The 20,140-nt window shown below is 47.8% G+C and overlaps 1 protein-coding gene across 3 annotated transcripts in view; it reads left to right on the top strand.

Moving 5' to 3' along the window:
- Positions 1-18,130, top strand: part of pou2f2b (POU class 2 homeobox 2b) — a 41,225-nt gene extending 23,095 nt beyond the window's left edge. Inside the window, exons 2-17 of one of the 3 annotated variants that reach the window (XM_023809943.2) lie at positions 6,699-6,764; positions 7,561-7,595; positions 8,013-8,069; positions 10,440-10,547; positions 10,903-11,166; positions 11,269-11,374; positions 12,830-12,921; positions 13,012-13,149; positions 13,242-13,383; positions 13,636-13,784; positions 14,247-14,438; positions 14,809-14,857; positions 15,011-15,152; positions 15,409-15,477; positions 16,499-16,572; positions 17,011-18,130. In XM_023809943.2, the coding sequence (XP_023665711.1) occupies positions 6,699-6,764; positions 7,561-7,595; positions 8,013-8,069; positions 10,440-10,547; positions 10,903-11,166; positions 11,269-11,374; positions 12,830-12,921; positions 13,012-13,149; positions 13,242-13,383; positions 13,636-13,784; positions 14,247-14,438; positions 14,809-14,857; positions 15,011-15,152; positions 15,409-15,477; positions 16,499-16,572; positions 17,011-17,339 (2,012 nt within the window). In that variant the 3' untranslated portion in view covers positions 17,340-18,130. Of the gene's footprint in view, positions 1-6,698; positions 6,765-7,560; positions 7,596-8,012; positions 8,070-10,439; positions 10,548-10,902; positions 11,167-11,268; positions 11,375-12,829; positions 13,150-13,241; positions 13,384-13,635; positions 13,785-14,246; positions 14,439-14,808; positions 14,858-15,010; positions 15,153-15,408; positions 15,478-16,498; positions 16,573-17,010 lie in introns of all 3 variants that reach the window. The other 2 variants (XM_023809942.2, XM_023809944.2) reach the window with 2 other exon arrangements.
- Positions 18,131-20,140: the final 2,010 nt, after the last annotated feature.

Genomic DNA, 20,140 nt, shown 5'->3' with positions numbered 1-20,140 from the left:
TAAAGAACAGAGGAACATTGAGGTATACCTTCTGTAACCTGTCTCATTTAATACAAATTGTTGCATTAAACGCACACCTTGTATGAGCGCTTTCATTTTTAGCCATCGTATATACAACTTATTTATAGAAGTCTCCTTGGCTGTGCCAGCAAAATGTCATTTTTACACGCAGAAACACTGAATAAATGCGAAGGGCATGTTTTTCAAAAAGCTCTGATCGGCACTTTCCAGCTACCCCAACACTTTCCGCGGCGAGGCCGTCCCCGGTCTCTTTCGCTTTGTATCCGCCCTCCACCTGCCTCTTCGGGGCCTCTCTCACGCCCTCTCTCCGTCTCCACCTCTCACTTCCTCCTACTTCCTCCTTCTCTCTCCAATTTAGAATTCTTTCGCTGAGTCTACTGTATCTCGTACGCCACCCTCTCATTCTCTGCGCACTGTCTTCAGGATGTGGGGTGCTGGGGGCGGTGACAGTGGTGGAAGGAGGGAGCGTTTTAGAGGGAGGATGGTAAACAGAAGCAGACACGCTATTTTCCCCTCCCCTCATGATCAGTTTGTTCCCCCCTTGTGGAGAGAGAGATAGATAGAGAGAGAGAGAGAGAGAGAGAGAGAGAGAGAGAGAGAGAGAGATGGATAGATAGATAGAGAACAAACTAGGTGCAAGTAAAGAGAGACAGACGGACAGACAGATCTCAGCCATGGTGCACTCAAATGTTTGGTTACAGGGTAAGTCTTTTTACAGTTTTGTCCTTTTGTTACTAAGGGCTAATTAACAGCTTCTCTCATGGCAGTACTGAGATATTAATTAGCTGTCCTGCCTTCAGCAAACTCTGGTAATTAGTGGACATCAAAAGCGGGTTGACTGGTCGCAGTCAGAACGAAAGGTCAGATGTGAGTCTACAGTAGCGAAAGCAGGGCTACTCTACTCGCTGAGTGCGTTGTTGTCTCGCTATCATGCACCCGCTCTCTGAGTGCGTGTACCAGTGACATCGGATGTATTTTCTTGTGAGAAATACAGCAATGATGGGTTGTATGTATGCTAGTATTTGTAAACAGATGTACTTTTTGAATTCATTAGCTAGCAGGTGTGTTTGACATGCTGCCAGTTTGTCCTTCTGATTGTACCAGACTCCCAAGACGCTTCTGTGTGGCCTGGAGCATGCTTTGTTGAAAGAGTCATGTCCCACTCACGCGTCAAAGTAAATCATGTGCAAGGGTGTCCTCAGTTCTGATGAACTCGCTCATTTAAGTTTGTGTTGTTGCGTGTGACTTTGTCTCGACATGCATCATCGACAAATCACGCAGGGCCGCCAACGGCTGGCTGCTCGCGCTGTGCTGCCAATTTACATTGTGAGCGAAGAGTCTTAGGCATGGTTTCTGACTTTGATATCTGTGGCTGTTGCTGTTGGCCGTATGTCTGTGACTGTGAGTTGTGTCGGGGGAGGTCCAGACCACTGGGCTTTGCATTTACTGTGCAGTATGTGGCTGAAGATGATTCCAGATCGAATGCTGGCTGCTCCGTATCCTACCTGCCATTGGTAAGCCCTCTTCCTCTTTTCTACCACTTTGAAAAGCTGGGAAGTCACAGCTGAGGGTTGTTATGGGGCTCCTGCTCTCCAAGACCAGGTCATGTCATCCGCGGATTGAAAACTCGGCGATAGCCTTGGCTTGAATCCAAATGGCATACTGCCCCGTAACCACTTGCCGTATGAGCGTCCACCATTGGCAAGCAGACAGGTGCCCCTGTCAAAAATACCTCGTCTGCTTGGCTGCTTTACCTCACAGCAGTTCAGCTACTGGGGGCACGGCAGACGGTGCCCGCTGTGTTCTGGTGCCAGAAATGTCTGATGCAAAAAGTGGGTGCTGAGTGTGTCAGGCAACCAGAGGAACCTCATTTCCACAACAGACATCTGGGATAGAACTGTGAGGGGGACGGCACATACCGCCGGCAGATTTCTACCTCTTTTACGCACATCACAAATGAAAAATACTTTTAAAGTATAATTAAGATATATCTGTGTGAAAATACATGTTTAAATAGCTTGTAATACAGGCCCCAGCTGGTGAGTGCTGAACCATAACAGAACCAAAAACATTTATGTTCGATTCATTGTGCATGGTGTAATTAATCACACATTAGTGTGTGAGCCGTGTGCCTGAGTATGTGTACGCATATTCAGTGCAGTATTAATAGCATTATTTACTGTAAGAGTTTGGTTTACACTGAGTTCAGCCCAGTCTGAGAGGAAGTTTAGAGAGGAAGTGAGAGAACCAGACACTACACTATAATTCATTGCCCAGCATTGCACAGAGGGCACAGGAACCTTAAAACCCCACTGATGATTATACTAAATATCATAAAATGCTAAGTGCAAACACACGGTAAAACACTAACCGCCCATAGTCACCTATCTCTTACTTTCAAACAGCGTGCTGTATAAAAACACACACATCAGTAATTTGCCTTCACTGCTCGCTCCAAAGGCTTTACAACAAACACAAAATATCACTCTTATATACTAACATATATAAAAAGTTTATAAACCAAGCTGCAGAAATTGTGACGTCATATGCCGGATGATATTAATCCCGAGGCCCGTTCTGAATATTAATGGCTAACATTGCGTGCCCTGAGTGACACCTATTGATCTGGCCAGTTTTGTTGCTTTTTATTAAGGGTTATCACCCCCCACCCCCATGCTGTATAATGTTCAAAGGTAATGGGGTTGCTCAAACAAGTCGTTTTCTCAGACCTTTTATCGGGACATCAAGGAGGCCTATCGCTATCCCTAAACACGGCACGCGGCTAAGGGGATGCCCTGGGTCCTGTATTTGGGCTAAGTAGACTGACTTTTCAGACTTTATCAGAGATGAAGGGAATGAGAGAAGAAGCCAGAGAGAGAGATAGAGAGAGAAAGAGAGAGAGAGGAGCCAGGGGGATAGATGCTGGCTGCAGGTGGTATTCACCGTTAGTCATTCGTTGCCTGTATTTGCATTTTTTTGAAAAGGAGAAGTGTGTGTCTGAGTACCGTTGTGTGTTCGTGTCCGATTCATGTGTGAACTCGGAGGCATTACCATGACGTCCCTCCTCGTTTGTGTTGATTTGCTGATGATTTTTAAGTGATTTCCAACCCATGGCCGTAATGGGAGATGCATCCCTCCCCAGGCTGCTCAAAACGCTGTTCACAACATGGCAGCCTTTGTTAGCCTTCAGCCCTGTCCTTGTAGAACACCCCCCCAAAACGGAGACTTTTATTTCCCCCGCCATGACCCAAGCGGCACATCAGTGTGAATTTTCCCAAAAACATCTTGATACAAACACACTCTTCTCTTAACGGGACGGGAGTAGCAGGTGGGAGTGCAGTGGGGGTAATTTTGTGGGGGGGGGGGCAAGAACTGAGAGCTGCCAGTACAGACCTCTGGCTGACTGTGTAGTGCATCTCATCTGCCTCTTGTCTTCCCTCCATCGCTCTCTCCATTCTCATCACTGCATCTCTCTTGGGGATGGGGACTGTCCCACAGCGAGGAAAGGGGCTAAACTGGTAAAACAGGAAATGATGAGTTAATGGGATAGCATAATTCTGAGTCACCCGCTCATACGGGAGGTGGCCGCGGCCTTGCATCATGTTGACGGTGGGCCATGTGTACCAGGTGGCCGGACACCACCAGGAAGCAGAATCCGGACGGCTAGGCGAGTGCTCCCATAGCGTGTGGGGCAGCCGCTTAGTTGCGCTCGGTCTGGAGTTTGGGTCAAGTGGCGTTCATTCTCCACGTTTCATCAAAAAAAAAACTGGATGAAAGGGAGAGTTTAACACAAACACGCCCACCAGGTGGTCATTGTAACTGCAAAGTCTGAAAAAGAAAAACAGGTAGGATGGCAAGTTAAATTAAGACAGTTAAGAGCTTAGATGAGGGGGCGGTACCCAGAAATAGCACAGATAAAACAAAAAGGAGGGAAAACACCTTGTTTGACACCAGCAGTTGCGAGTGTGTGTCCTCTATTGGTTTATGATGGGAGATAAGAGCAAAAAAGAGCATCCTTATTTAATATTAACCTTAAAAGGAGAACTCGAAGTAATCATCCATAGACATTACTGATTAAGGATTTTCCAAATAAGTGATTAATCGGCGCAGAAAGTCGCAGAAGTTGGAGGAGTACAGTGTCAGAGGGTAACCCTCGATGACCTTGTTAATGTGTTAGAGCACCACTAAGCGAGCGTGTGTGTGCCTGCGTGTGCGTGTGAGGAAAAACACCTCGCTGAGTCACACGGAGCTGCATAGTCTCCACGCTCCGCAGGCGCCTGGACCTGCTCACCTCCGCCGCCGCCGCTGCTCCGCTACGTCCCCTGACAGCGGGGATGGCAGGTAGGCGACCTCAAACCGGCTCTGCACTGAAATGATCCGCCCGTGTGCCCCGCATTTCGGGCTTTAGAAAACCGGCGAGCCCCCGGCAGGATGAGCTGAAAGGAGCCTGAGTCGCCTTTGAAGTCGCTTTAGACGCAGACAGACGGACAGCCGCGCCGCGCTGCCCTCTCCCGTCTAAAACCTGAAAACTGACTGCCAGTGAACCATCTCAACATGTTTAACCACCAAAATCTTATTTCTTAAAAGAGATATTAAAGTCAACAAGCGGCGCGACATTTCGGTAAAATGCTTACAATTATTATAAAGCTTGCAGTGCGTTAATGGTAATTTATACGTTTCTCTTTTCTATAATCTTATCAAAAAAATTAGATAATATCACAGAGAAATGCGATAATAACGGCGACAACAGGGGACTAGACATTCTAGGCGGTTCACCTGAAGTTTATTCTCAGTAGTGTTTCTTTTTTTTTTTAGTATTTTTGAAGAGTTACAACTAGACGTTTTATGTTTTTACACTGCTTGAGACGTTGATTTGTCACCGAAGTCTGAAAGAAATCAAGACATATTTCACAGATCTGTAGCAATTGTATAATCAAAGTAATGAATGGTAAGTATTATAATATTTAAAAACAATTCATGTTTGTTGAGAAGCTTAGTTATAACAATGCTGTTTTAATTAAATGTGTGACTGATTAATTTAATATATATATATATATATAGTTTTAGCATGAATAAACATCAACACGCGTACATATTTATGTTCCACACTTATTAACTGGCACAATAGAAAAATATATATATTTTTTTTCTAATAACTGTCATGCATTTCCTCTGCTGTACTATAATGCTTGTCAGTTGCTTTTGATGTAAAACCTTTTTTCAATTAAAATTAATTTTATATAAATTAAAAATAACCAATGCCGTTAATTAAAACTTAGAATGATCAAAACATAGCTGATAGTTTTAACGAGCATATTTGCTTATTATATATTTTATTAAAATTTTATTTGAAGATTACAATTTGAAGGAATTGAGACTTTGGTTGAATTAACTGTCAAACTTGTTGGGCTTTGGAATACATGTTTGGACACAGTGGAAGGGGACTGTATGTATTGAACGCTGCACTGCCTGAGCGCTGTGTCCTTGTTGGACTGTATGTTAAACAGTCACACATTTAATGAACTGGCAAGTCACATGACCCCCATGTAACATGCAGTCAACAGCTGCTTTTCTGATTAATTTGCTCCAAGCCGTTGTAGGAAATTTTTGGGGTGTTTTGTAATTTTGAGGATTTTTAAGGTATGCTTTGCTGTGATATTTTTTTTCCATCAAACACCTAATAGTACCTATTTGTCACCCTACACGGTTCTCGTGTTAAACTTAAAATCAGCACTAACATCCTTTCCGAATCTTGGTCATTGGCTCCATACATCTAGGATTTATACAAGAAAAAGAAATTGCTTCATTGGGAGCTATATGAGTAGCTCGGGGTCCTGATTTTTTCTAGCCAGCTCTTTCACTCAAAGCTACTTAATAAACTTCAGTATAATATTTTTCCCATGTTTATGCAGATGGACATTTTTAAAGTTCCACTTACTCATGTTGTTCAAATAACTATAGTTGTTTCTCCATTGGGATTTGAACCCACAACCTCTTGGTTTAATATTGCGCCTCAGAACACTTAAGCCAGCTGCTGGCTGCTGAGTTTGTGACTCTCTATCGGCCATCTTTGTTCAAAACATCAGAGGCATCCATAGCCTTAGAAATTCAGGAGTGCTAGCAACAGACTGGCGCTCTCTTGCTTAGAAGAGCCCCAAAATGCTTCCAGGATGCTTGCCAAGGACCGGGGGGGGGTGTCCATGGGAGGGAGGACATGAAGAGCAGAGTTCACTGAGTAAAGACGAGGCTTGGGCATGAAGCACAAGTCCGGGAACACCAACGGGGGGGGGGGGGGGGGGCAGGCAATGGGAGAAGACACAACTAGTGGGACATGAAAGAAGGATTCTCACAGAACAGAACAATGTTTTCATATGTAGACAGGAAATGAAACTTTCAGCACCTATAGACACATTTAACAACAAGCTCAGTGGATGGCAACCATAAGCTCAGGGGCTGCTTTAATGTAAAAATAAAAACATTGTGTTCCTGTAGTGTAACATTAAAAGCCAAAATAATGTTAAAAAAGGACAGAAAAATGACAAGGGTAACGAATCACACAGCTCCATCTTTCCGTCTGCGATGCCCTGTGTCGAGCTCAGAAGCACCACCCCTTGGACAGGTGTCTTAACAACCATCTTCCTCTCTCCTCATCCCTCCATCCCCTTTTACACCTGTAGATATAAGGATGTCGAAGCCAGTAGAGATTGAGAAGCAAGGAGCCGACTCTCCAATGGAGAGCACAGGTAAGAATTGCTTTTTGTTTCTCTTGCGTCTGTACACGTGCATGCGTGGGCGTGTGTACATGCGTGTGTGTGTCGGCGTGTCTTTTTCAATGTGTATTAATCACTTTTTCTACATCGCAGCCTATTTTTTTCTGTCCTAAATATCGCAGCATATACTTCTTGATTTCTCACTATTTCCGATCTTTAATGCGTGTGTGAGTGTTGTGAGAGAGAATGCAAGCCAGCAAAATTTGTGTGAGACTCACAAAACTCACCCACAAAAGATTTTTATCGTCACTTATACCGTAAGACACCTCATTCACATCGGGCCCTTCCAAAGTTTGTCAGCAGTTTTATGGTGACTACAGCTGTGTAGTTGTATCCTGAATCCTGGCATGCTCTTCTATTTCCATCTTATTTCCATCTGCCTCGTCTCCATAATTTGCTTCCAGTCCTGTTTTTTGGTTGCTTACGGTGCTGTATTTGAACCGAGTCACATTTCCCATTCAGCGATGCTACCTTTAGGAGGCGATGGAAAGCCTCTCATTCAGCCATTGAGGACAAGCTTTCAGAAAGCAGTCACAGCAGAGTCAGCCAGATGTTGGCCTTAACGGGAGGGAATCAAGCGCAGCCAGGCCGCCCTGCAGCCAGGCCGCCCTGCAGCCAGGCCGCCCTGCAGCCAGGCGCTCGCTCCGACATCCTCCCCGCACAGCCCTTCGCTGATCGTCCGTCTTTTCCTTGCCTGTCTTGTACAGCCTATGCATCCTCGACTTGCTCAACCCACCTCTCTCTCACTCTCTCTCTCTCTTCTCCACAGACTCAGAAAGAAATGGCCCAGACACCAACCATCAGGTCTGCCTCCTGTTCCTTATTTGGCACATTTTCATTGTCGTCTCACACATCTTATATGTCTTATAATATTACATAATGCCTCGTAATGCCTTATAACTACACTGTAATGTAAGTCTGTAGCCTCTTGCACAAAAGGGTCTATAGATCAAGCTTGCAAACTAGTGGACAGCCACTGTGAAACCCTAGAAAGGGTCATTGACATGAACCTGTCCTACACACCACATGGCAGGAGACTGTTGTAATAACAGTACAGTAGTGATGCCTGAGCAATATGCCTGATGGACATAATGCTTTTTGGTAACAGAAAAAAGTAATATTGTAACATCTGGTGACACCTAAATGTAACTTCCTAGCAGGTACTGTGTGAGCCCTTGTTTGGCAGCCTGTTCTTACAGAGTGTTGTCTTTCCTGTGACAGGTTCAGCCAATGAAAATCAGTCCCTTCTCCCTCTCGCCCACTCTGAGCAGCACCAAGGTGAGTGCGTGTGTGCATGTGTGCGTGTGTGCATGTGTGTGCGTGTATGTGCATGTGCGTGTCTGTGGGGACGACGGAACGAGAGAGGCCGGCATCAATCCGTGCGAGTGGAATGCTTACATGAAATTTCCTGCTTCCAAATGATCTCTCGACATAAAGCTCAGCTTGTACTGAACAATTAGAAGCTAATTTGCATTGAGACTCACTAATATGCAAATCAGGGCAGTTTGTACTTGCACTGGTTTGGGCATGCCCCAGCACGGCATTCCAGTATTCTGGGAACGAGGGTGCGTGCGCGGCGGTGGAGGGTGAGATTCCCAACCAGGAATGCGACTCTCATCACACTGACATGCGTGTGAGACAGAGGGAAGGTTCACTTCCAAAGCCGGTTAGGGAGCGACAGAGAGTGAGGATGGCCGGCCGTGATGAACAGTACAGGGGAGAAGCGTACAGGGGCAGACTGAGCACATGCGGTGATGGCAGTGATAGCGACGGGGCGTAACGCCCCCTGGAGGCTGTAAAGAGCAGGTGCAGGCAGTCATCCCATCCGTTGGATCTCTCTGTGGTAATCCCACCAGTATCTGGTTTCCAGAGTGATAGCGTCATTACTGATATATATTATTCTCACTGAGATCTCGATGGTAATGGGGGAGAAGAGAATGGACTGAATAGAAGGAAGGTAAGATATTTGGAATGGAGTGAAGAACTGATGGGAAGAGAAGTAATTCTCCAACTACTGGTACTGTCCAGTGCAGAGCTGGTTATGGCAACAATGAAGCACTGTAAAAAGTCAGCTGTATCCTAGAGTCCTGGAGTTCAAAAAATCGGATTTTCCAGGTTAGTCTCCATGTGATGGACCTCTATGGCAAAACATCCTCTGTCAGTAAAAGAATGTGCCTTATTTTAACTGCAGGAAGTAAAACCTTGATATTGTTGCCAGGAATTTGAAACCAATTTTAAAAATATCATTGGAATGACTGACCTGTGTGTTTCAGTAAAGGTTGTCAGATAAAAACTACAAAGTGTTCTTAGATGGTCAATTACTTAAACTTCCTGCTTGAAAACATCCAGTCCGATGTGGCCGAGCGAGCTGTATGGTTTCACCGTGTCGACTAATTTCAAGGTTCCTGCCTTGAAGGATCTGCTCAGGGTAGTGGTGTTCTGTAGAACGGTGTTCTGGCGCGGTGAGTATTGTGCTCCAGGTAACAGTGTGAGAAGCAGCCCCCCCCCCCAAGAAAAAACAGGTGTGTTTTTAGCCCATCAAAGGCTATTCTGTCGATTGTGCTTTCTGTCTCTATTGTGGCTCCTTTGAAGCGTATTAACTTTGTATTGTTATGCAATTTTTGAGGAAGACAGTCTTGTATTCACTATTCACATTTTCAAAGCTCAGTGTTTAAGTTTAAGGGGGTTAAGGCTGGTGTGTGGCTCGTGATATGAAGGCTGTGGGGTCAAGTCCCGTGGTGGATAGAATAGTCACATCATCGGGCCCTTGAGCAAGGACCTTAATCCTCCTGAAATGCTCCAGGTGTGTCAGATCATGTCTGACCCTGTACTCGAGCCCCAGCTGCAAACATACCTGAGCAGAGCATGATGGGATATGCGAAAAGTATCATTTAATTTCACAGCGGGAAGGCCTCCCCCTGAAGGGCCCCCGCTACCTTACAGCCAAACAGACCCCCCTCCGTGGGACAGACGGTAACATTGTAGCTGATAATGGTGTCCAGTCTGCAGGTTTCTCTGGGCATAAGGAAACGCCCCATCGGGTACTGGATGACTCAGCGTGACCAAAATTAATATTGGACCTGAGGAAAGTGCACCCCATCAGCTAAGGAGGTCCTCTGGGGGCATTGCCTCTTGTCACTGCTGGCCTGTAGCTTTTTTAATTTCCTGGAACAATAAACCAAACTGTTTATTCGTCAGTTTGGCTCATTTCTAATTGGGGTCTCCTGTACCTAGACCCACTGCACATAACTCCCAGGATAGGACGGAATTACTCTGACCAGGTTCCGTCACTCGCAGCCCTTCCCCCCCCCCCCCCCCCCCACTGCCCATATTAGCTCAGGAGGTCAGCACATTTTCAGCCTGTGGGTGACACTCGGACCTTCTCAGGCTGCTTCTGTGGACGAGACCGCATTCGCTCAGTCACCCTCCTCCGATCGAAATGCTGGTTTCATGCCATCGGTTAGGGTGAGAGTGAAGCTCTTGTGTACTTGCACTATTCTGCACCCTTATCATCGCCGTCCTTCCTGGTTTCTGGCCTTCTGTGAATTTGGTGACTTTGAGACGATTCATGTTTCTGCTGATATGACTGCCCCACCCACCCCCTGGGCTGCCCCCGTTCATGCGTCTCCATCTCTCTCTCTCTCTCAGGGCAAACTCGAGGAGTGCGGTGAGATGTCCCCCAGCCCCGCACCGGCACCCTCTCAGGCGGCCCTTCCCCACACACAGCTCATGCTTACTGGCAGTCAGCTGGCGGGGGTAAGTCACCCAGCGGCTCCCTGCCTGCTCAGGGCCTTGGTTCGCTGCTCGCCTGCTTCCCGGCCACTCTGCCCTCATCCTTCTCTGTACCCAGACCCTGCCTCCCACTCTAGCCTAGTCCATCTCCCGTATATCACTCCCATCCCCACATTACCTACACCCCCCCCTCCCCTCCACATGCTGCGCCTCCCTCTGTGCCCCCTCTTCTCCATACCCCCTGCTGCCAGACGTCAGCTCAGCCAGACGCTCCCCCCAGCTCCTGGAGGGCCCGTTTCCCACTCTGCTTGCCTCCCTTTTGATGGTCTCCCACCTGCCTTCTCCCTCCTTCCTCCCCGCCTCCCCTCATCTCCGTTAGCTCACTGCCCTCCTGCCGGCGCAGCAGCAGCTCTTACTGCAGCAGGCGCAGGCTCAGCTTCTGGCGGCTGCCGTGCAGCAGTCCAGCGCTGCTCACGCCGCCCATGCAGCCAATCAGCAGCAGCAGCAGCAGCAACAGCAGCAGCAGAGTCAACAGACAGCACAGTCGCAGGCACACAGCACACAGGAGCAGCAGGCAGGCACCCCAGCTCCGCCCCCTCCGCCGCAGCTTACCCTCTCTCAGCCAATCCAGCTCACTGCCCAGGTACGGCTGGCCAATCAGCTGTTCCCGTCTTGGCACAGGGGCCCACCCGCTTTTTCTGCCTCTTGGCTCGCATCCCATTCCTCTTTCCCTCCTCCCTCTTAGGATATCCAGCACCTGCTGCAGCTGCAGCAATTGGTCCTGGTGCCTGGACACCACCTGCAGTCACCTGCGCAGTTTCTTCTGCCCCAAACACAGCAAGGGCAACAAGGTGAGGGGCTCGGGCTTGCAAGAGGGCCAATGGGATTGCAAGCATGGACCACTGGGCATCCATTCCATAAAGAGACAAGACATACTGAAATACAGAGCTAAACACTGGACAATAAATGTAGAGCTGCAGCAATTACATTAGGAGATTTAGAGAATTACAGAAGCACAGAAAAGCACCAGTAGTAATCTACACTGACACTAGGGGGAGCACCACCTATAGAATGAACCTGTAGAATAACAGTTGTGTCAGAGATACTTGAAATGAGGCCTGGATTTGTAAAGAAGGATAAAGAATACTAGTGGAGGGAGATCTGAGATAGTTTGGTTTAGAATTGGAATAAAATAGTCAATATCAATGTGATTAATGGATATCAGTTGCATTCTGCTAGTCTGCAAACATGGCCGAAGATGGTAGATTTTAGGAGAGACCTTTTAGAACAAAGCAAAGCCACAGAGCATCACATTCTTTCTTTAGGTGGTTACTCCGCCTTGCGCCCACCTCATCATGACCCTCCCTATGATGTAGGGCCTCCTGTAGACCTGGGGGAGGGGATTGGGGGGATAGAGTTGCTACCTGCCCTGTATTGAATGACAATATACAGTGTTCCATATTTCCATATACTTTGCATGCCCTCCCCCTCAGCTTGGCAAATTTTATAATAGGGACCCCCCCCCCAACCCCAGCCCCCATACTACCGGTCTGTGATGTTTTTGTACAACGTAAATCGGTCCGCAGACATCACAAGGTGTAGAACATGCCAGTTACTCATTCCCATCATGCAGAAAGCAGAAGCCCCTACCAACATTACTAAATGATATTATTAAACAGCCAACACTGGCACAAACCAGCGTGGTTTTGCTGTAATGGCAGATTGAGCAGCTCGGCCTGTCACCTTAACCAGCTAACGGCTACAGCAGTACAGCTTGGAACTGAGCAGCCTTCCTGTCACTTGGAAGATGGACAGATGTATAAACAGTGTGTGATTAGAGCCTAATCTGCAGAGGTGGAAAGTTCAGGTCCAGAAAGTACAAATCCAGATCAAGGATTTGTTTCAACCAAACAGTTGAGCATAAAGAGTCATAGCCACAGGGTACACAGGGTTGAAAAACAATAATAACGTCGACTGGATTTGTACTTTTCACCTCTACTAATCTGTCAACCACATTCTATCAGTGTCATTTAAAAGTTATAAAAGATGCACATTTTTTCTGCATCTCTATTGATCTGTCCTCTTTCCAAAATAAGCTCAAATTAACATTCATAGAGCAAATACCTAAAATATTATCGGATCACACTACTCGATAGGACCAGCCATTAGGACCACTCTTCTCATTGTCTTGCCCCTCCAGGCTACATTGTTTATATGGTTGTATTCCATCAGGTGATTTTCAGTTGGGTGATTGTGACCAATAACAGTGTCAGCTGTCAGTTCATCTGCATGCTTTCTTTTCCCAGGTCTGCTATCGACACCAAATTTAATTCCGCTACCTCAGCAAAACCAAGGGAGCCTCCTGTCAGCTCCACCCAGACTGGGGCTTCAAGCACAGGTAGGCCACTGTGTCTGGCATGGGGATGCCTGTCCCCCCTCCGCTAGCCGTGTACCTGGGCGCTGTGGTAACCGTGCCTCCCCACCACAGAGAGACAAGGGTGTGGACAGTGGCGTGAGCTCAGCAAACTCCGTGACCTCCCACCCCGAGGAGCCCAGCGACCTGGAGGAGCTGGAACAGTTTGCACGCACCTTCAAACAGAGGAGAATCAAGCTGGGCTTCACACAGGTGCCCCCGATATCTGACATTTCCATCCCCAGCCTACTGCTGTCATGACCCCCCCACTCCTGTGTAATTAACGCAATGTCTGTCCACATCAGGGCGATGTGGGGCTGGCCATGGGCAAACTCTACGGCAACGACTTCAGCCAGACGACCATCTCTCGCTTTGAGGCACTCAACCTCAGCTTCAAGAACATGTGCAAGCTGAAGCCCCTGCTGGAGAAGTGGCTCAACGATGCCGGTGAGTGGTGGGGGGGCTGGGCAAAAGTGCAGGGGCTGTGCACCGCGACTGGGGGGGCGGAGGAGGCCAAGAGTGATGTAACAGTGACGGAAAAGCCAAAACACTGGAAAATATGTACACGAGTGAAGCTTCAGAGAGGGGGCCGAACGTGGCTTGTGGTGAGGGGGCGTGTGTGGCTATGACATCACTCAGAAGTCACGCGATGAATTCCTGCTCAACCTGTCACCCTCCCCCCCCCCCCCGGCCCGACAGAGACCATGTCCATTGACAGCACGTTGCCCAGCCCCAGCTCCCTCTCCTCTCCGTCGCTGGGCTTCGAGGGACTCCCTGGCCGCCGCAGGAAGAAGCGCACCAGCATTGAGACCAATGTCCGCGTGGCCTTAGAACGCAGCTTCATCGCGGTGAGTCAGCCTAGGACGCAAAATAACGTGCCTATTACTTTAAGAGCAGTCGGTCTATGGTGGCCCTACTGGGACAATCAGCACACAGTCCATGCACATCTGGCTCAGACTTCTGTGCATGAATCCCTATTAGGGTCTCTAATTTTTTTAGTCTTTTTGATATGATATTGATTTTTAAGTAACATCCAACGCAATTATTCTACTGCAGAACTAATTAAAGTGCAGCTCCCCAAAGAACCTGTTACCATATTCCCAAAGGTCCTGCTAACGAATTAGGTTGTTAATTACAGCACCATTAATCATAAGTTGTTTTTCATTAAAAACAGCTAAAATGAGTTGTGTGATGGATTATTCTATCAGAGAGCCGTCAGTCACATTGATGGTGTGATTCTGGCGGAGCGGTACAGGGGCTGGCATGGTTCTAGCAAACCTAGTGCTGATGGATCTCCGCTGTTCCTCCAGAACCAGAAGCCTACCTCAGAGGAAATCCTGCTGATCGCGGAGCAGTTGAATATGGAGAAGGAGGTGATCCGGGTCTGGTTCTGCAACCGGCGCCAGAAAGAGAAACGCATCAACCCTACCAGCGCCACCCCTCCCTTGCCCAGCCAGCCCCCCCCTCCGACGCACAAACCCCCCTGCTACAGCCCGCACATGGTACGGCCCGCACTCACCCACCCCCCGCACCCCCCTCCACCGCTCCCACTGTGGCCTGCATGCCCCACCCACACACACACACACCCTCCGCGCATGCTTACCCTGTGATCGACCTGCAGTGCCCATCCTCTCCTAACTGAGGTGCAGTGGCACACGCACCGCTGTACTGCCAAACCTCTCCTCCTTCCTGATCCCTGGAGTGCTCTTCATTTAGCATCTCTGTCGGCCGCTAACCACAGTGCTGAGTGCAGACGCACAGAGACATGTCGGCCCACGACGCAGTGTTAGCGTACGTTAGACATATGCATGCTATCTCACCTCTCTCCTCTCCATCTGCCTCTCCTCTCTCCGTCTCTCCGGCACCCTCCAGATGTCCAGTCCGGGACTGTCCCAGGCCGTCACCAGCCTCAGCACAACAGGTGGGTCCCATGCTGACTCCATGTGGCTCTGCTTCTTAACTTGCGAAAAAAGAGAAGTAGCTTCTCTGGCTTGAGGTCCAGCTTCGGAAAGTCGTGAAATGAGCTTCCTGGTGCCTCATGGCCTGTTGTGTCTGTTCCTCTCTCCCTCCATAGTGACCACGATGTCTTCAGTCTGCCCTCTGACCCCAAGCGGCACTGCGACCATGAGCTCCGCCCCTTCCCCAGTGACCCCGCCACCTCGCAGCACAGCCAGCCCCGCCCCTCCCAGCCACAGCACACTGAGCCTCAACACAGGGTAAGGGTTTACCTGGCGCTTCCTCCTGCAGCCCAGCCCAGGCACACACTCAGGACACCCAGAAAATACAGATTCCGCACACACACACATACACCCACACACATTGCATACAGACCAGGACTGGCCTTGATCCACCTTGGCTGTCACACAGGCAGACGCTGACCCTGCCCCCTTCAGCCGAGCCGCACCCCTCCCCCCTCCCCCACCCTCTCTCAGCTGAGACTGCTAACCCTCTGTGTGGTTTTTGTGTTCACAGCTTGTGGCGTATGGGTAAAAAGAACGGTGACGTGTCTCACTGCATCACTGATTTCGCTGCAAACTTGAGGTGAATACGACAGTTCGAGTGGAGATCGCCTGCTCTCATGCACATGCACACACGCACAGCGACAACAGCAGATCACGGCACCAGATGGCACGTGCATAGGCACAGACACACAGACACGCACACTCACACGTGTTGTTACTCAGAACTCAGGGAGGAGTGTGAAAATGTTGTGTCTCTGCAGAATGCCATTTATTATCTCATAATCCCTCCAAAAATCTGTGCCTATACTGTAAGTTCAATGCTATGTTTTTGGTATGTATGAAAAATACGGGGGAAACGATTTTCTTAAAAAATGTTGATTTTGTTGTTTAGTTTTACCAAATGGACATATATGGTACTGTTTATGCACAAACATAAACAATTGTCATTTTCTATGTTCTGTTCTTTGCATTTTAAAATTTAGATTTTTGAAAGATATCTAGGTAATCGTGGAATGAGAAACGTCTACACACTCATCACAGTGAACACCAGGACAGTGACACATGTCCACACACTGATCACAATGAACACCAGGACAGTGAAACATGTCTGCCCACTTATCACAGTGAACTCCAGGACAGTGAAACATGACCACAAAGTTATCACAGTGAACACCCAGACAGTGATACATGTCTACACACTGATCACAATGAACACCAGAACAGTGATACATGTCCACACACTGATCATAGTGAACACCACGACACTTATACAGGTCTAAACTCTGATCACAGTGAACACCAGGACACTGAAACATGTCCACACACTGATCACAGTGAACACCACAACAGTGAAACATGTACACACACCAGGACAGTGATACATGTCTACACACAGATCATAGTGAATATCATGACAGTGATACATGTCTTTCCGTGCATTTTAATAGAGCAGAGGCATTGAATAACAAACATGTCTGCTTCTAAACTGGCCTTCTTCTTCTTTCTATCTGAATGTCTGCCTGCCTGTCTGTCTGATCCTGTCCTCCTGACCTTGGGGATGTGCTTGCTTGCGTGTGCATGTGTGGATGCATGCGTTTCAGGAACACAATGATGGGAGTTAACACAGGGATGAACCAAGCGCTCATCAGCAACAACCCCCTGGCTACCATTCAAGGTGTGTTAGAGGGAGACAGAGAGAATGTGCAGTGATTACTTAGACTTACCAGCAGAGGGTGCCAAAGAGAGAGAAACTGTAGGCAGAGGGCAAGAGGGATGAGAGAGAAATGCACAGCAGAGGGAGCCTTAAGGTCCAAGCTGGGGAAAAGCATCTCTGAATGTGCTTAATATATCTCTGAGTATAAGGCTGATGTTTTGGGGTATTTGCTGCTTGTTAAGCCACATTCCACTGCGCATATTCACGGTCATTTCCTCAGTTTGTGTGGATGTTTGTACTGTTGCCTGCTTGTGCATTCACATATCAGTCCTTGGCCAGTCTGGCTTCCCATCTCCTCTTCATCCTTCCTCTTCATCCGTCCCAGCAGGGCTGCCGGCTGCTGTGTACTAACCGTGACTCTTTACCCCCCTTCTCTCTTTCCGTTATGCTCTTCCACAGCTCTGGCAGTCAGTGGTGGCCAGCTGCCCATTTCCAGTCTTGAAGGGGGCAGTAAGGTGTTGCTGGGTGGAGCTGGGGGCACAGGTGGGGGCCTGCCATCCTCCCTCTTCCTGAACCACTCTGCCCTGCTGCCCATGGGGCCGGGCGCCGGCGTGGGATTGGTCAGCGCTGCTGTAGCCAAGGCGACAAAACACACATCGTTCCCCGCCGCCAGCAGCATGAGCCCCACCTCCTGCTCCCCCTCTTCCTGCTCAAGCTCTGCTTCTTCCTGCTCCTCCAGTGAGGTGGCACACAGCCCATCCGCTCTGGGAGGAGCCAAGACTGAGTGACGCAGCCCGTGGGCCAATCACAATGAAGGAGGAGAAGGAAGAGGAGGAAGTACAAAACCTCGCCTTTCAACCAAAGCTATCTTTCTCTCTCCCTCCATTTCTTGCTTTCACTCTCTCTCTCAGTCTTTCAAAGCCAAAAATACACAGAATGAAAGAGAGGAGAGAGAAGGAGAGAAAGAGGTGGAGGAGGAAAAGGGGAAAGGGGGAGATTTAAACCAAAAAATTATCTATCTAAGCAGATGGAGAGGAGGCATTGTGGGACTTTTTTGTCAACAAAGAATGAATACGCGCGTTGTCTCTACTCTGAAAAAAAATGAATGAAAAAACAGGGAGCGGACAAGAGGACGGAGACACGTGACGATTCTTGTGAACCAAAAATGACAAAAAACTTTACTGTGTGTTAGGATGGTGGCAAGAACAAAGAGGTGAGAGAAAGACTTTTACTGAAAAGATGCAGGGGAAAGAAGGAAAAGGATCTTAAACCAAAAAAAAATAAGAAGGAAGAAAGAACACACAATGACAAAAAATGACAACCATGCCAAAATCCCAAATACCAAAAACCGAAACCAAAAATACGGAGAGAAAAGCTTTACCCAAAGGACCTGTAAATACTGAACCGTCCAGGATCAGATCGCCGTGACACAGCACCACACAGCTACACTCATGCCTGAACAGCACGACAAAGTCATCCTTTTTATATTCCCTATGTTCCTCTGTTAATATATTTACATTTTTATTTTTTCATCTGTGTTGAGTATTTGATTTTTTATAAATGATTTATATGAATCTCAGTCACTGTTGCCATGCCTCTCTCTACCTACCTCTGCTTTCAGCTGAATGCCCCTGCTGCCTGTCACTGCTCATTAGTCCTTCATCACACTCTCGATTTTAAGTGTCCATAAGTAATTATAGGATCAATGGGTGTTTTTTTTTTCCTTTGCCAACTTCCTGTGCCAATTTATGCAACATTCACTGTTAAGGTTTTGTCTTCTGACCATTGTTGTCCTCCTTATCATCATCATCATCATCGTCGTCGTCGTCGTCATCTTCACTATCATCGGAAACATTTACCCTGAGAAAGCTGAGCAGAGACAGGGGGTGGCCCCTCCCCCGTGCACCTCACATGTACTGAGCCCTACATACATTTTTAATTTTACTGACGAGCAGAGAATTGCATGACTGCACACAGAAAACGACAGAACCACCAGAAACAGGTTTGCCAAAGAATTCTCATTCAATAATAAATAAAAACCAAAGTCACGTGTACACATAAGCTAAGTGGAAGGCAATTCTCTCTGTGCCAAAAAAAGTAATATTACCTTGCTGTGGGGATATGACACATACACAGAGACGACCATGCTTTTTATTATCTAAATACAAACATACACCCACCCACCCCCAACCAAAAACACGTGAGGCTCATAAAGGTGCCATGCTGAGGTCCTATGGGGAGCCCCAGTCCCCATTAAGATGGGACCTGGTGTGTGGAGACGCATCTCTGTCCCTCTGTCTCTCCCAACACTTTCAGAGAATGGAGGGGATCACACACACGTTTCATCACTTCCATTCCACATCTGACAGCCTTGATGTTGTACACCAGTGTGGGTGAGAGCCACCAATGCCATGAGTTCCTTTTCTGTGCATCACATTCACGCCTCATTCATTTTCTTTGTCACATATGGATTCTCACTCTCTCTTGTTGGATACCAAAGCGTTTATTCTTAAACTTTACAGAGAAGAACTCAGCCATGACAAAAAAGAGGATGACAAAAAAAACAAAAAAAAAACCCGATCCTCCCCCTACTCTCCATCCCCTTTGCCCCTCTCTCTTGCCTATGAGGATTTTACTGAAAGGACAAAATAAGGGCCTGAGCCAGTGCGACGGAGACAGACAGGCAGGGATGACCAGCGGGATTCTCAGAGGGAGCCTGGAGCAGGCACTGCAAGCTTTTTTGAAGAGGAAACCAAAAATAACCAAACAAACCAACGACAGAAGCAAACCAAAAAGAAACCAAACCAAATAAGGATGGGGGGGCGAGGGGTACGAGGACGGACTATACCAGGGGCGGGGGGAGGCCAGGCGTGTCCATCTGTCTTGGACTGACTGAGTTTGTCTGCTCCAGACTGTGCTACACAGACAGACGGACGCCCAGACAGACAGGGCTCACACCCAGCCTCCCCCCCTCCCTCCCCCTCTCTGTCTTTCAGCCAGCTCAGTTTATCCATACTGTTCCTGGACGGAGAAATATCTAATGACCTCACTGAACTGAACTTATAAATATTTGTTTGTTTTTTTCCAGGTCTATCTGTCGAAGTTGTTTCACTTAATTTAATCTCAGTGCTTTGAGTTTTGGGATAACGTGCCACTTATTTTCAGATCTTTTCTTTCTTAGTCGTGCTAGAGATTTTTATCAGGTGGTTGGAAAAATACTGTGAAAATTTAGCTTCCAAAATTTTTATTAGATAAAAAAACCAAACAAAAAACTGTTGTGGGGAAAAAAGTCACACACACAAAAATACCAAAACTGACAAAAAAAAACAAAAGCAGAGCTTTAACCGACTAATAAACCAAATAGCCAAAAAAGAATGCAGAAGGAGGCTTTACCCAAGCTGCCCCCCGCCCTCCGCCCGGCGGGGTGGGGTCCATCACCATGTCCAGGAGGTTCTAGGTGTCATGGGCTGTGCCTGTTTAGGAATGGAGGCAGATGGAACCTCGTCTTGTGGCACATCCCCATGATTACCACACGCTCCACGTAAACACCCTGGCCCCCCCTTCAGTATTAGGCGTTATAGTACCAAAC

This window comes from Paramormyrops kingsleyae, chromosome 9 (assembly GCF_048594095.1).
Source record: "Paramormyrops kingsleyae isolate MSU_618 chromosome 9, PKINGS_0.4, whole genome shotgun sequence".
Taxonomy (NCBI): domain Eukaryota; kingdom Metazoa; phylum Chordata; class Actinopteri; order Osteoglossiformes; family Mormyridae; genus Paramormyrops; species Paramormyrops kingsleyae.
Note: the sequence above shows the minus strand (reverse complement) of the source record. Positions and strands in the feature narration are given on the sequence as shown.